The 11,732-nt window shown below is 55.2% G+C and overlaps 1 protein-coding gene across 20 annotated transcripts in view; it reads right to left on the bottom strand.

The window, feature by feature from the left end:
- Positions 1 to 3,708: 3,708 nt before the first annotated feature.
- MYO18A (myosin XVIIIA) overlaps positions 3,709 to 11,732 on the bottom strand; it is a 93,895-nt gene continuing 85,871 nt past the window's right edge. For 14 of the 20 annotated variants that reach the window (XM_032322907.1, XM_032322909.1, XM_032322905.1 and 11 more), the window contains 3 exons: positions 11,469 to 11,591; positions 8,908 to 10,160; positions 4,346 to 4,435 (listed from right to left, as the gene is read on the bottom strand). In XM_032322907.1, the coding sequence (XP_032178798.1) occupies positions 8,915 to 10,160; positions 11,469 to 11,591 (1,369 nt within the window). In that variant the 3' untranslated portion in view covers positions 4,346 to 4,435; positions 8,908 to 8,914. Of the gene's footprint in view, positions 4,436 to 8,907; positions 10,161 to 11,468; positions 11,592 to 11,732 lie in introns of all 20 variants that reach the window. The other 6 variants (XM_032322920.1, XM_032322921.1, XM_032322923.1 and 3 more) reach the window with 1 other exon arrangement.

Raw genomic sequence — 11,732 nt, 5'->3', positions numbered from 1 at the left:
CTCTGGTCTGCTGGACAGGAACCAACCCCAGACAGACAGACTCCCACCGCTGGGGTGGCAGCCAGAAGCAGCAGCAGACAAGGACAAATGACCATAGGCTGGTCTGGAATGTGTTGCTATGTAGAAGGTGAGGAAGAGTTTCAGCCTCCCTGAGAACCAGCTCAGAGGAAATGAAAGGGGAACAGAAGGATGATGGTTAGATTTAAGGCAGCACTTTCTCCCAAGGATGACAGTGGGGCCCTTTGTTCAGTGACAAGGAAGGTAGGCTGTGGATTCAGCCCCCTCTCTCCCACGTGGGAGCCCTTGGGAACCCGGCTCCCTCTAGTCCCACAGGGCCCAGCGTGGAGGACAGGAATGCATGATTGACTTTGAAAAGTCCCCACCATTCAGGTAGGAGATCCTTTCCCCGCCATGGGCCTCCTGGGCTCTTCGTGGAGGATGAGGACAGCAGAGGGCTGGCTCTGGGGCCCGGAGGGGAGAGCAGCAGTCATGGCATCTCTTGCAACACGCTCACCGCCAAATTGATTCAAATTGGCTTGGATATGAACATATGATTAAAGGAGCGGCGTGATTCATTTATCAGGAGAGATTAAAGAGCGGCATCTGCGCAGCCTAGCTGGGGGACAATTAAGGAGCAAATCGCTAAGTGTCTGTGCCACCAGGCATGGGGGCGGGGCAAGGGGGGGGACAACTAGGATAATCTGCCAAAGGGACACAGAACAAAAGGAGGTAGTTCAGGAGTCACTGTGGGCTGCTATCATCTCTGGGCCTTAACCGGGTACCACGGGGAGCCTCGCTGGGCTTTGGTCCTCACCTCTCATCCAGGAGTCAGAGCAGTCCTGAGGGTCTGAACATTGGAGAGGAGAAAATGTCGAGGCACCTTTGAGCCTGGTACAGGCATAGATCTGCTGCCTGTTTTGCGAGAATCCTTTATATCTTAGGGACCAGAGTTGGCATGAGTGTACAGGGGAGGGTGGGAGCTTATAGAGCTCTGAAGGCACACCCAAAAGGAAGTTGGGCTTTAATGGCCCCCTGCTCCCGGACTTCTCTGGGGAGTTGGTGCTGAGGGCATGGCCTTGGTCCCAGCCTGGAGCCTAGCACCCTGGGACAAGGGGCTTTGCTGCAACTTGAAGTGTTGGTCATGAGAGGCTGTGTCAGGCTTCCTTAGGCAACCTGTGGAGATCCCTACCACCAGCCATCTTTCCCTGCCTCAGGGCCTTTGCTTAAGCTCTTCTTTTTTTCCAGTACACCTGTGGAAGTACAAGCCTTTCTTTAAGCCCCAGCTCAAAATACCAGCTTTTAGAAGCCTTCCCATCCTCCTCCACCTGAAACTCCTCTCCCAAAGCAACTTTTTCCTCCTTCTGTTAGGTCTCATGTAATTATTTCCATGTGGGTCTGCCCCAATCCATGAGCCCCTAGACGACAAACACTATGAATTACATCTTTCTATTCACGCAAAACTTGCACATACATATTAGTAGGTACCTATTTTGTATGTCTGTCTTCTCCACTAGAAAATCTACTTTACGAAGGAAGGAAACTCATCGATCCCCAGTACTTAGAATAGGGCCTAGGTCACAGCAGGCAGTTATGAAATATCTGTTGAGTAAATGAATCAATGAATAATATAAGCTTTCAGACTTGAGCAAAGCCCCCTGCCCCAGACTACTGTTGGCATCAGTATATACTGATGATGGTCTTTCTGGTTAACCAAAGGCCCAAGACAGTGTGGATCAACAGAGTTGGAATCTTGTCTGCAGATGGGAGGGTTGGGGTCACAGTAGCTCCTGGGAGAAACAGAAAATGCACCCACCTATTTGAAAGCATGAGTAAAAGATGAATATGAGGAGACAACAGTTTAAAAAAAAAAAAAAGTAACTTTACTTTTACTACCTTCTCTACTCAACCAGGGAAGGGGAAGCAGTGGAGAGAGGAAGACTCTTTCATTCAAGATGGACCCATTTTATACTCCTCTCCCAGTCATTCTGGGGGACTCTCCTCCCTCCTTCTCTTTCTTGACCCTTTCTGGATGGCTGACATCACCAGAGCTTTGGTGTTAGGACTGTCTCATACCCTTTTCTGCCTTCCTGTACAAACCAGGGGAGCCTAATTGACCAGTTATAAAAGAAACTTTATGGGTGCAGGGATTATAACTGGTCACATTACAGAAGGTAGAGGAGTAGGAGGAGTCATTTGTTTTTTGCCCTTTTGCAAGAGCTGTCTCTTAGCTGTCAGTGAGCAGACCAAGCGTAAATGGAGGCATGAAGGCAGAGACTGAACAAGGCAGAGAAGCCAGAACTCTCAGCCTACTCAAGTTGCCCTGTGGCCAATGGGGCTGGGGGCCAGAGGGAGTTCTGCCATGTTTGGTCAGAAAGTCTTATTTGGAATGACTAAAATTAAACCTAAAACTTTTTTTCTAGTAAGAAGGACTTGCTTCCCTCAAACAAACAAAAAGTTTTCTGTAATTGGTGAGATTTAATAATCAGAGAGATCTCGGGCGCCTGGGTGGCTCAGTGGGTTAAGCCGCTGCCTTCGGCTCAGGTCATGATCTCAGGGTCCTGGGATCGAGTCCCGCATCGGGCTCTCTGCTCAGCAGGGAGCCTGCTTCCTCCTCTCTCTCTGCCTGCCTCTCTGCCTACTTGTGATCTCTCTCTGTCAAATAAATAATAAATAAAATATTAAAAAAAAATAATCAGAGAGATCTCAACATTTCTGAGCGGAGACCAGGAGAGGATGCGGCAAGGATGGCTCACCTGATTACAGTTTGCAGGCTCTTAAAAGGCAGGCTCTTAAAAGGCGGTGTTTGTCTTTCTGGACCAACCTTCTCATCCTACTAGCTTTGCCTGCCCCAAATGACCTTCCAGTACCAGCTCTGAGTGGTACTGGTCTGGTGTGGGAGTAGAACAGTGACCCGGGCGCTTCCCCCGGTCCCCACAAGAATCCTCTGTTCCCCAGGGACCACCCAGGACTTTACCTGAGCCTGAAGGAACAGGCAGGAAAATTGGCAGAGCCAGGAGGAAAAGGACATTTATTTCCATACATCAGGTAAACGGGGAAGAGAGAGCACAGCCCAATGAGTACAAACCAATTGCAGGAGGGGGGTGGGGGGGACAGCGGATGGGAGCGGCACCAGGCACTGCTCTCGGGCCCCCAAGTCTGGTGGCATTGGCGGGATGACCTTTAGAGTGGGGGATGGGACTGTCGGGCCACATGTGGTCATGTCTAGGGTGAGTGTGTGGGGACAAGACAACTGGAAGAAGAAAAATGGCTCCGGCTTAGGACACGGGTGGAGGCTTGTGTCTAATACACATCACTACTGACCCAAACCCCCATCTTCAGTTTTTCTCATCACAAGCCCTCCACCCGCGGCCTTCCCTCTCCAGCTGGGCTTATGGTCCAGGCAACTATGACAGAGCGGCAGGGAAGCAGCGCTCGGATAGGCCCTGACCTGGTGTGGGTGGAATGGGTTTAGTCTTAAATAGGTCATTGCACTTAACACACTGATGAGACAGAGGGGGTGGGGCATGAAAGTGCCGGATGGTACCGAGGCACTCCTGTCCGTGCAGGCTGGCTCAACCCATACCCAGAAGCACCTGAGAGCCCCTCCCCAGGCTGACCGAAGAATCCGGCTCCTGCTCCGTTCACCGGTCTCTCCAGCTGCACAGAGAAAGGACCGCTCTCGGAGAAGTGGAGATGAGATTCCCCTAGTCATTCCCGCAAACTCCAGCTGCCATCACGGCCCCCTCCCACTCTCAGGGATGCAGCTGTGATGGAGAGGTTGGGTATTTAAATTAAAAGTAAAAAGACAGCAGGCACTGAGAAGAGAAAGCCCTCACCCCAAGCCGGGGGCTGTGGGGAGGGGGGGCAGTAGGGAGGAATGGCTGTTCCTGCCCCCGACTCGTCCCCGTGGACCCAGCAACCTAGAGTGTCCCAGCAGGCAATGTGTCCACCGTCCCTGAGCAGGGGGCTGAGATGGAGGTCAGCTTGCTGGCTCCATGCCGTGCCAAAGCCACCTGCCACTGCCCACAGAGTGTGGCATTTTGGAGGCAGAAGGAGCAAAAAGTTCGCTTTTCAGGAACTCCTCTCTGCTCTGCCCCCCTCCCCCACCTCGTCCATGTGGAGATGTCAGACACCCGCAGCGTGGAAAGCCCCCCAGACCTGGGGGGGGAGGGTGTTTCCCATGTGGATCAGCAGTCTGGTGGGGGAGACCTGTGCCCTGCCACTCCCTGGGAGAGGCGCCGTGGCAGCAGAGGCCCGGAGGGTACAAGAGGTACAGACCACTCCCCTGGGCTATGCGTTGGTCTCTGTCGGTCTGGCCTCTGTGTCGCTGTCACTCAGATAGTTATGGGAGTATCGTGGTCTGGAGGTGCTGTCCAAAGGGTCGTGCTCATCATCTGACCGGTCAGGGGCAAGGGACTTCCAGTAGCTGGTAGGGCTGTGAGGAGAGAGGAGCAAGGTCATGATGGAACAATGCTCTTAAACCTTCAGCACCAAAGCCCTTGGGTCTGGGGAGGCTCCCACAACCCTGCCACAGCATTCCTCAAAAGCCACAAATTGAGAGGTGACTCCAATCCCTCACTTCCCCGGAAGATACGCAGAGTAGTGAGAGAAAGGAGAGCATTGTCTTGATTCCAAAAACCTCTGAAAGTTCCTGGAAAGTAATGCCGTAGAGCTGTAGGTCTCAACCTAAGAATCGGCAACAGACTCCTGTGTCCTTCCCCTCGAGAAAGTTTGATTTGTTAGCTTTTGGGTGGAACCGAGGAATTCTGCATTTTCAGTTCTTCCCCAGAAAACTCTGATGCTGGTGGTCCATGGGCCACACTGGCTTGGAGACTGCGGGTCGGTAACCTCACCCCTAACCATGATTCCTTCTGAGAGGAAGGGTCTTTCCCCACTGGATACTCCCAGACCTTAATCCTTTCTCTTCATTGTTTTCCTAAGGCCTGTGAGCATTTCTGCCCTTGACCGTGGCATCATCTACTCACCGCAAGGGAAGGAGGCTCAGGATGTAGGGACTGGCTAGAATTCTGCTTCATGGTGGCATAGTCATCCCTTTCTTGGTACCATAACCCAATCCTACAGAGTTTTCATCAGGCCTCCAGCTTCCTCTCACCAGGATGGGAAGGATAATTATCCCCTGGATGGGGCAGGCTCGTGGCATTGAGCAAGGACAGAAACCTCTTGCTGCAGTTATCTTTTTTCCTTCTCTCCCAAAGCCTTAGAGCCGCCTGCCCTTGCCCCTCCCACCTCCGCTGCCTTCACTGATTCAAGTGCACTGGAATTTCAACACTGAACAAAATGCAGCCCAGACTGTGTCCCCTCCCTCCCCCCCACTCTCAGGGCCCTGCACCCAGAGTCCCTGCCCAGTGCGCTCCCAGGGACATAGCTCTGCCTCCCCATCCTAGAGAGCTTTCCCTAGGATAAACAGGAATTCCGTGATCCCTCTGCCCCCAACTCTGCTTTAAGAATCCGATGGGGGACCTTGTTTACTGGCCCCTTGGAAGAACTTCCATCCCCAAACCGAAAGAGAAGGAAACAGTGTTCTGCAAGACCCACATTCTTAGCTTTTCCAACTGTGTTCGGAGGATAGGGTTTGGCTACGGAGTACTTCCTGTGTGTGACACTGTCCCGGGCACTCTGGACACCCATCTTACTCTTCACGATAACACTATGAAATGTCACCAGGAAGCTGGTTCAAAGACAGAAAGGTTCTGGCTCAAGGTCACATAGCCAGTATGGAAATTTGAACTTGGACTCTTAGACCTCAAAGCCTTTTGCTGATTCCAGCCTGCTGCTAGATGGGGTGACCTGAAGAGAAAACACAACCAAACCTGAATGTTCCCTGCCCTCCTGGGTGAGAGCCCAGGGAGTATGTAAAGATAGGCCTCTCTCTCTCTCTCTCTCTCGCTCTCGCTCTCGCTCTCTGTGTCTCCCCGGGGAGAAGGAAGAGGCTGATAGAATACATGTTCAATTATGCAGAATGGTTCAGGAATGGGGCAGTCTGGTTAATAGTTATCCTATTTCTCATGAATGTATTACCATTTTTAAAGGAATCAGAATAGCACAAAACACATTTCATACAAACTAGACTGAACGTAAATGAGTCTTACTTTGATGGGCCAAAGGCACTTAAGGACTCTAGGGTGTCTCAGGGACAAAATTATAAAGCTCAATGATGACTGTGCAACATAGAAAAAATTGGGGTTATTTTAGCTTTTGGGTTGTTTGAATTCTAAATTAGTGGGAGCCTGGTTTTATTTTCAATTTTTGGACAGAATTTCTGGGCACCCAAGTGCGAAGGTCTGCTGTTGGGCAAAGGACTTTGGAAAAACAGTAGGGTTATTTTGCGGGGGGTGGGGGGGGAGAGGGGGCTAGGCAGATGCCAGGATTGCGACCCAGATGCCGACGGGGCATTGCCGGGTAGGGCCAATCTGAGCTCTTTTCCATTCTCGCACCTTTCCTGAGTTGGGCTGAGGCCCCCACTCCCACATTCCTGTGATTGCCAAGCAGACAGACGCCTGGATAAATGACAGCCAGGTTCTGATACGGCTCCATCTGAGTGCTGGGCAAGCGGCAGAGGTAGCCAGAGAGGGGAGCCAATGCCATGCTCCTCTGCCCTGCTCCGAACCTAGGTAGCCAGGTATGCTACAAGCCAGGCTCCTTTGTGGCCTCTGGAGCCACAGCTGTAGAGTCAACAGCCAGCACCTTGCCCCCTCCCCAGGGCAAGAGTCAGGGCTGGCAATGTGAAAATTTTAACCAAATTGTTCAAAAAGCCTTCCTCCCCACAAGCCAGCTACTCCTGCACAACGCTGTCACAAACAATTTGGTGTATGAGCTAATTTCTGCTGGGTGAGCCCAGGGTGGCAGCCCCCTCCCCTTGCCTTTGCTGTGGATGAGCTCACCTTCGGAGTTCTCACTGGGCCCGTTTGCCAGATGGGAAGCTAAGCCACTGCTCTGCTCCTGGCCCCCATGCTTGGCAGTTTAACTACCCAAAGCCAGTTCACACTGAGCCCAGCCAGGCCCTCCCTTCCCCGGCCCTTCTCTGGCGGGCTCAGTATTGGCCCGCTAGATTCTGGCTTGGGGCCCACTCTCCCTGCTGTGAATCTGATCCTCTTGGGTGGTGGTGTGTAGGGTTTCGGAACTACTCCTGCTTTCCTGGTGGACAAGAGGAACTGTGCAGGTGGCTGGGGCAAGAAACAGACTTTTTTGTTGTTGTTGTTCTTGCTGGTCATAGGATCAAAAATTGGACTGAGGCTGAGAGCATTGGGTCTGAGGCTGGGCGGCATACGATGCCCAGCTAGGCCTGCACCTCTCTCCCTTTCCAGGCAGGGGTGCAGTACCCAGAAGGGCCTGGCCTACCAACTGACTTCCTGTGCTGGGGGAGGAGGGCACTCGGCAGGGCTGCCAAGGGGAAGGATGAGGCAGTAGACTTGTCTTTTCTGACAACAGCTCCCTAGTGCAACCAAGATGCTCCCTGCTCTTCCCAGAGCACCCTGCAATCATCAGCCACATGGGGGAAGCGACAGAGCCCGGGCTGAGCCCAGAGGCTTGGTTTCAGAGCAGCTCAGGGTCTGAGGAGTCTGAGACGGCCATGAGCCTGGTCTGGGTTTAAATTCTACCCTCTCTGCACCATCCCATCACCCATCTCCAAATCGCTGCAGGTAACATTTACTCCTACCTGTCCATTTCTTAAAATGTAATTGATCCCTTTGGAGAGGATTCTGCCCAATCAGTGTACCTGCCCGGGTGCCCATGGCACGCGAGGCCCACAGGCATGCGACAGGTGTGTTAGTTCATGCAGTGGCCATGCTCCAGGGGGCGGCACTCTGGGGTCACATCTCCTGGGAAGCAGCAAGCTTGCCCTGGGAGGTACCATGCTGAAAACAGCTTCACATAACCAGGGTGATCCAAATGTCACCACCCACCAGGGAAACTGGCAACAATGGGATTCCAGTGAGTCAGTCTTTGCGCCTTTCTTCTGAGACGGGGGTGTGGGCATAAAGGGCCTAACTGCTAGATCTCCCTTCCCACAGAGAGAAGGCTGGGGGAGGCAGGAGAGCCAGGAGGGGTCTGTCAGTCAGCAGCTGCTAATTTCTATTCATTATTACTTTTTAAGATGCTCTGAGCTGAGGTGCCGCCCATGTGTGGGCTTCAGGTGGGAGGGCTGGGGAGGGAGTCAGGCACCTCGGGGTGTGATGTAGGGGGTGGTGCTGTGGGGGCTGTGGCCCTGGGGAGCCTTGCACTCTGAGGCTTGAGATGTGTGCCAGGGAGCAAGGTGGCTTTGCAGGGCAGGGGAAAGCCGAGCCAGAAGGCCTCAAAATAGATGACGGCCACTAGTGCACCAACTCACACCCGGGAGGGAAGCGAGAGCCCTTTCCCGAGACCAGCCTGTTGGGGCATCAGTGCTGCCAGGCACGCGCACCAAACCTGTCATCCCCGTGCTCTGCCCTGGGCCGTGTGGAGGAGCGCTCAAGGGCAAATTGAATAGCCTCCATTCAGATCTCAGCAACATCACTTCCCAGCTGTGTGACCTGTGACTGTGGCAAGTGACTTCACTTCCTCAAGCCTCGGTTTTCTTTCCTGTAAAGTGGGGCTCATCCGGCCTTGGTTATGGAGTTAGCCCGAGGATTAGGTGCACACAGTGTGGTGAGTATCTAGGGCGGGCCCTGGCCCTCAGCAGGGACTTAATAAGTGTGAGCGACTGTCCACCGCAGGATCAGTCTGGGGGGGCACGGGGCTCAGGATGACTAACGGGCCCTACTCTCCAAGGTGGGAGCCAAAAGGCTCCCTGAGGCCAGGCGTGCCCGACAGGAGCGAAGCAGAGGCCTCTGTGCGGGCGGGCGAGGTGGGGGCATGTTAGTTCACACCGAGCGGCACACTCCATGCCCCACGCCAGCTGCCACCTACTGCCGCGCTAGTCGCTCTCGGGCCGGTACAGGTACCGCATCATCAGGCTGTCCACCTCCTTCTTGCGCTTCTTCTCCTCCTTCCGAGACTGCCGGGACTGCCGGCCCGCAGCCTCCTCGTCTTCGGCATTGGGGCCCTTCTTCACGCTCGAGCGGCTGTGGCCTGACACCGTAGAGCCGCTGGAGCTGGATGAGGACTCCGACTCGGTCTCCATTCTCTTTCTCCTTGATCTGGATTTCTTCTTGCCCTTGCGCGAGCGCCCCTTCTTCCGCCGTCTGGGCTCCGAGGAGTCCTCGGAGCTGGAGCCGGAGTGGGAGCTGCTGCGTCTCCGGCTCCGGCCCTTGTGGCTGCTGCGGGAGCGGGAGACATCGGCAGCGGAGGCCGAGCGGCGGATGCTGGCTGCCCGCGCTGGGAGGTCCAGCTGGGCGCTGCGGACACTTTGGATGCTCTTCCGGTCATCTTCCTCCGAGTCGGGCTCCAGGCTGCTCCTCTGGAATGGGCCGGGTTTGAAGCTTAAGACCTCGTTGATGGCAGCCTCCAGGTCAGGGTCCAGGTAGGAGTGCCGGCTGACGGGGCGGATGCCAGCACCAAGGGGCTCATCTGTGGCCGAGGCTGAGACACGAGGCCGTGGTGGCACCGAAAGACTGCGGGCCAGTGACGGATGGCTATACTGGGAGTGGGCCTCGCTCAAGGCCACACTAGCTCTGTCGTCCCACGCGTCCAGGCAGCTCTGGCCCAGAGACAGGCGGGAATCCGGGCTGTCCCGGCCCCGGCCTGAGGCGCGACTCAGGGAAGGACTGAGGGTCCTGGACAGGGTGTCCAGCCGGGAGGTGCTGCGCCGGGAGATTGGGGAGCCCGAGAGCGAGAAGCTCATGGACGAGCGGGCCCCATCCTCACCGGAGCCACGCCGTGTGGCTGAGGAGGCCCGGCTGGTGGGAGCAGAGACTGTGGAGGCCCGGTCAAAGTCTGAGCCCCACCGCTTCTCCAGCCCCCGGCCCGGGCGGCTCAGGGCCTCGGAGACGATGGAGTCGCACTCGTCTGGCTCCTCCCTGGGGGCCATGCGGGTCTTCCGGGGTGGCCTCTCCGGGGAGGCCGCCCGCTCGCTCAGGGTGGTGAAGAGCGAGTCCTCATCCCCGGTGCCCCCGATGGAGTCCTTCAGGGTGAGCCGCTTCCGGTAGCTCAGGGAGCTCAGTGCCGAGGCCGGCCTCTCCTCCACCCCCTTGCCCTCTTTGCCAGAGGTGTTGAGAGCCGTTCTAGGGGAGGGAGGTGAGGCCGGGAAGAGAGAACCAGCAGCGGATTAGAAGCAGCACAGACGGAATAAGAGAGGGAGAGAGAGAAAGAGAGAGAGGGAGAGGAGCCTGCATGAAACCCAGAGAATAAAGACACAGGGGGAGGGAGGAGACAGGAGGCAAAGGGAGCCACCAGCAGCACCCCAGCGAAGTGGCAGTGAGAGCATTGGAGGAAATGAAGCAAAATAATTTGCGTCAGTGAAAATAGCTTCATGGAGAATGTCATGTAAATTAGACCATTGTTCTATTTCATCACTTTTCCCCCTCTAAAACGTTTAGTTCAATTTATTTCATTGTCAACTACCTGGAGCCTTGTGCCGCGCGGTGGTGAACGGCAGCGGGGCGGGGAAGGCGGCATTATCTGCCATAACGAAATGTTGTTTGGCTGAATAAATTAAACCAATTAGAGGGGGCCGCTGGGGTGCTGGTGGTGAGGGGCTGGACTTGGGAAGGGGCCTCAGGGGAGTGGGAGGAAGGGGGTGGGATTACCTGTCAACCCAGACTGCCTGCTGACTCTGGGAGGGGGGTGTGGATCAGGATGGCTCTGAGTTGGGAAGAAACTGCTAGGCAGGGGAGCCAGCAGGAGGCACTGGCACAGGGAACAGAGGATTACCCTTCCTGCTGCCATGCTGGCCGGGAAGTGAGGGATGGGGACTGGGGAGCTAGATTCCAGGGGGAGCTGGACTGACTTGGCTGGACAGGAGGGGAAGAAGGAGTTCCTCCAGTGGACAGGTGTGAGCAGGAAGCACGGGGGTGGGGTGGGGAGGGGACATGGTGAAAAGATCAGAGGAAGGAGAGAATGGGACAGGAAGAGAAATGTGGCTGTGATAAGCAAGTCAGGGGAACCGGTGCCTTTTCTGCTGCTAGTCCTGTTAAGATTTCAGAGATCCAGAGCTGGCCTGAGACAGTCCTGTTGAGGGTCATGGGGTCCAGACACTCCTTATGCCCCATTCCCATCTTGATTCTGGGGCCCAAACTTTCTGGTGGTTCAACCACTATTTGTTGAATGAATAAATGGGGACGAAGTCAAACCTACAGCAAACCAAAGGCCCGAGCCTGGTAGGAAACCGTTACCTAGGAAAAATAAGGGTGCACAGACCCCAAGCCTCCTGTGCTCATCCCACATGCTGGGGACACGCCCAGGCCCCGTGTACGCGTGCCAGGCCGAGAGGCTGGTACCAGAGGCCTGGCCCCTCCGGGACCGAGGCACTGCTCCTTTATTCTTGGCTTATGAGGTAGCTTTTCCCTCCCAGCTCAAGGCCATGTACTCACCTGGAACTCTTCAAGCTGCCATCATCAGAAGCTGCCTTGGAAGGCCCCTTGTTTTTCGACAACCATGACTTGACTCCATCGACGCGGTCCTCCAGCTCCGAGTCCACATCTGAGTCCCCCTCGCTGTGGGATGAGGAGCAGAAAGGTAGGAGAGACGAGGGAGGAAGGGCTAAGCCATGGCCCAGTGGGGTGCGCTGAAGGGGCCACGGTTTGGCCCGGAGTGTGGGGGACAGGATGGCGTGCACATCAGTAAGTCAGGGAGCA

The sequence above is a fragment of the Mustela erminea genome, chromosome 18 (genome assembly GCF_009829155.1).
Source record: "Mustela erminea isolate mMusErm1 chromosome 18, mMusErm1.Pri, whole genome shotgun sequence".
In the NCBI taxonomy this organism is placed as follows: Eukaryota; Metazoa; Chordata; class Mammalia; order Carnivora; family Mustelidae; genus Mustela; species Mustela erminea.
This window is presented reverse-complemented; position numbering and strand designations above follow the sequence as displayed.